The sequence below is a fragment of the Brassica oleracea genome, chromosome C4 (genome assembly GCF_000695525.1).
Source record: "Brassica oleracea var. oleracea cultivar TO1000 chromosome C4, BOL, whole genome shotgun sequence".
Classification (NCBI taxonomy): domain Eukaryota; kingdom Viridiplantae; phylum Streptophyta; class Magnoliopsida; order Brassicales; family Brassicaceae; genus Brassica; species Brassica oleracea.
Genome location: NC_027751.1, coordinates 22,954,103 through 22,957,825, shown reverse-complemented (window position 1 = coordinate 22,957,825; position 3,723 = coordinate 22,954,103). Strand labels below are relative to the sequence as shown.

The 3,723-nt window shown below is 37.4% G+C and overlaps 1 protein-coding gene across 1 annotated transcript; it reads right to left on the bottom strand.

The window, feature by feature from the left end:
* Window positions 1-66: 66 nt before the first annotated feature.
* On the bottom strand, window positions 67-1,127 carry LOC106338411. Its single transcript, XM_013777394.1, has 2 exons — window positions 593-1,127; window positions 67-360 (listed from the first exon to the last, which is right to left on the bottom strand). The coding sequence occupies exons 1-2, from the start codon at window positions 866-868 to the stop codon at window positions 67-69; spliced, it is 570 nt and encodes a 189-aa protein (XP_013632848.1). The 5' UTR covers window positions 869-1,127.
* Window positions 1,128-3,723: the final 2,596 nt, after the last annotated feature.

Genomic DNA, 3,723 nt, shown 5'->3' with positions numbered 1-3,723 from the left:
GTTAGCTACTAATTGTGAGATATTGTGTATAAAATAACAAACCAAGTATGTGGAAGCAACATATTACTAAATGATAGAAAACTTACCGAAAAGATCACCTTTCATATCACAACCAGCTTCGAAGTCTTCATAGGAATGGAACCGGAAACGGTCCTCCTCAAAGTCCACGGGACTGTTCTCAAGGGGCGCCAACTCGGAAGTGTGGGAGAAGGAGATTGTCACGCTGTGAGCAGCAACCCGGAACACCTCTTTGTTTCTGGATCCGTAGAAGTTGGTGAGAGTGTAGAGACCGCCTTGTCTCATATGCGGCATGAATTTTTTGATTCTTCCCGGTGGGACGAAGCCTTGAATAACGGTCCCCTGCAAACAAATGAAGTTATAGCGTAAGTGAAAAAAAAAAGAATAACATAATTAAAATTCAAAAGAAGCTCTCCAAAGCGGTTTCAAAGTTAATCACTTCAACATCATAAGAAAAACATGATACTAAATATTTTTAACAGTAACAAAAGCAAGAGTTTAATCACTTCAACATCATACGAAGAACATGATACTAAATACCTTCAACAGCAACAAAATCGAGAGGGTTAATAACCTGTTCATCGATGAGAAGCATCTCAAGACCGATCAGAGTCTTTTTCAGTGGATTTCGAGCCTCCCAGAAGTGAATCAGACGAAACCGCAAATCCGTTTCCTGAGGACCCAGTGATACTTCGTTGAAGAGCATTAGTTCGCGATTGTCATCGGAGGAAACATGCGTCTTCCCGTTCGCTTTAACCACGGCGGATTGAACTGGATTAGATCCGGTTTTCGACTCGTCGTTGCTGTCGGAGGAGGAGATGATCGATTTGCCGTTTGGCTTTGTCGACATAGTGTTTCTTTGCGGAGAGTGAGTTTTCGATTAGGGTTTTTAAAATGAAAAGGCATCATCGTATAAATAGGGATGAAATAAAGAAAACGAAAGGAACCCATCAATGAATGATTGAAACAAAGAAAACGAAACGATTGTCCAGAAGTGGATCGATCTGAACTCATTTTTCAGGTTTTTCAATCGGAGAAAACGAAGGGGTAGAGAGGAAGATGTCGAGATCATCATGCGTCGGCTTGAGTTTTCGTTTATTAATTTGGGCGAAAAGAAATCAGGCCCAAACGTGAATAGCAGACCCAAAAAGAATATGATGAAGCCAGTTCGTCGTGTTAAAAAAAAGAATATGATTAGTTGATTATTTTGTAGTATGTGGCATAGCTATATGATGAGGATATGTTCCTTTTAGTATTATATAGATATACTCCCTTCGTTTTATATTAATTGTCGTTTTAGATTTTGACACACATATTAAGAAAATATTTAATTTTGTATATTACTAAATAAAATATCATTACCAATACAACTAACCACATTTTAACAATAAAAAATAGATTTGAATATAAAATCAATAAATTTTGCATTAAAATCATAAAACAAACTTATTTTGAAACGAAAATTTTACTCTACAACGAAAATTAAACTGGAAAATAGAGAGTATAATGTAACTAGGTCAAAATGTGAGTTAGTGAATTATAGATTTTTTACGCTATAGCGTGAGCGTGCAATTTTCCTAAAATAAATGTATATATCCATTTAAATTTAGGAAACCCATAAAACGGGGTCTTATTCAAATGTTTTAGCCCTCTGTCCACATGCCTGACTCTGACCATGAAGCTGGAATAGAAATAGTTGTTACGAACCATTGTCTAATGAAGCATGCACATTGAAAACATTGGTTTGAACTAGAAATTTGATCTCATGATAGGGCAGTTTACCCGTTGCTTGATCCCATATGGTGGTCTTGTATACGCTGTCCTAAACAGATTGTGGGGTAGGAAATGTGAAATTTTCGTCAAAAAGCTTGGTGAATTCTCTTATATCTTATACCAGATGAGGCCACTAGAAAATGGATTCTCAATCGTGGTTTATGGCATGTGGATGATTGCATCTTGTTTGTTGCGCCGTGGACTCCTTCAAACTCTTGAACCCTGCCTGAAATTACCTTCATTCCAGTTTGGGTTATGCTTAAAAACATCCCTAGCAATCTATACTCCATCTTTGGTATCGAATGGATTGTTTCCGGATTGGGAGAGCCAATGCTATCTCATAAACCATGGTTGGACCCAACAATGTTAGGTGAAGCTAAGGTTATGGTGGAAGTTGAGCTGGATAAACCATTCCCACAGAAAATTGCTGCTTGGGATAAGCAAGGGAATTTTTCTTTGGTAGATGTGAAATATTCTTGGCTCCCTACAACTTGTGAGAGGTGCGGTCAACTTGGTCACAAATCAAAGCGGTGTTTGTCTATTTCTGGTCATAAGAGTACTTCAGTTAGTGGGAAAAAGGTTTCATCGGTGGCTCATGTGTTTGCATCATCTACTGATGGCTCTGCGCTAAACATTATTCAGAAAGGTTTTGAGGTTTTAGCTGTAGAAGACACAGCTGCTAAACTGGGTGCAACACTATCTTCGGATACACATGCTCATTCATCTCCTCAGCAAAAGTCAACTACAACAAATCCTACCAAATCAACCACTACTCAAAATACTGAATGCGATGTTAACCAACAGACATCTGTTCCACCGGTACATACCTTGACTTCTCTGCCCCCTACTATCTTTGAATCCTCTAGCATTGAGGAATTAAATGTTTCACGTGTGGTTGAGTCAGCCACCCCTATTGTTGTGGAAGAACTATTATCCTTAACTACTATTTCAGTATTGGAGAATATGTACATGTCTCCAACGATTGTTTTTATCAATGAGGAAACAGATTCTCCTCCCTTGGATTCTGCCCCATCATTGCAAAACATGGATTCTACACCCCATGAGACATCAAGTATGGCTCTAAAGGATTGTAGCAGCAGCGACCCGGTTCATTTGGTTTCAAATCAGTTTGCCTCTTTAGCATATTTGGAAGGAGAAGAGGATGGTCAATTGGATATGGACGATTGTACAGATTCAATAGATCTTATGACCCCCTCCGGGAAAAGAATGCTTTGAGAAAGACCTGTTAAACCTACAGCTAAAGCTAAGGAGTTACAAATGCAATCAACGTCCCGTGGACGAGGTAATAGAGGAAGAGGAAACCGAGGAACGCACTTGCACTATCCATCTTTCTAAAAGTCAATCAGTGCATATGCAACGATTGTTTCAGGATCATGTAATGATCATTTCACTTTGTAATTGTTTCCTGAACTGTATGACTCCGGTCATAGCAAAGTTGTAACCGTATTTCTAAATAAAAGTATTTAAAAAAAAAAAAAATTGATCTCATGAAGTCAGTGCCGTGCCTGAATATTTTAGGCTTTCAAGCATATAATTTTTTGGGTATTTGTATTTCATACATAAACTTTTTAGTGTATTTAGCTGTATACCCAAAACTACTATGTTCCACTGTTTGGTAAATGTGTTTTGACTGTGTTACCTCTAAATACTATGATATTTTACTTTTTGGTGAATGCTATTAAACCAAATAAAGACAGTTTTGACATTTTCATTCTACTTGTTCAATTAGAAACCCCACATAATTTGTATCATGAGTAATTTCTTAATTTCTAACTTCTTTTAGGATTTTCACCTAATTCACTATTTTTTTTAGACAGAATTTAGGTTCACCCCCTAGAGTGGTGAACCTTTAAATTCACCCCACCCTTTAGGACCAATTAAAGTGACACATAGATTATTAATTAAAAAATA

Excerpts from the sequence above, each read along its gene's own strand:
- LOC106338411 (XM_013777394.1), bottom strand. The coding sequence starts at position 868 with ATGTCGACAAAGCCAAACGGCAAATCGATCATCTCCTCCTCCGACAGC. Across the intron at positions 361-592 it reads TGCTTCTCATCGATGAACAG|GGGACCGTTATTCAAGGCTT; the intron begins GTTATTAACCCT and ends ATTTGTTTGCAG.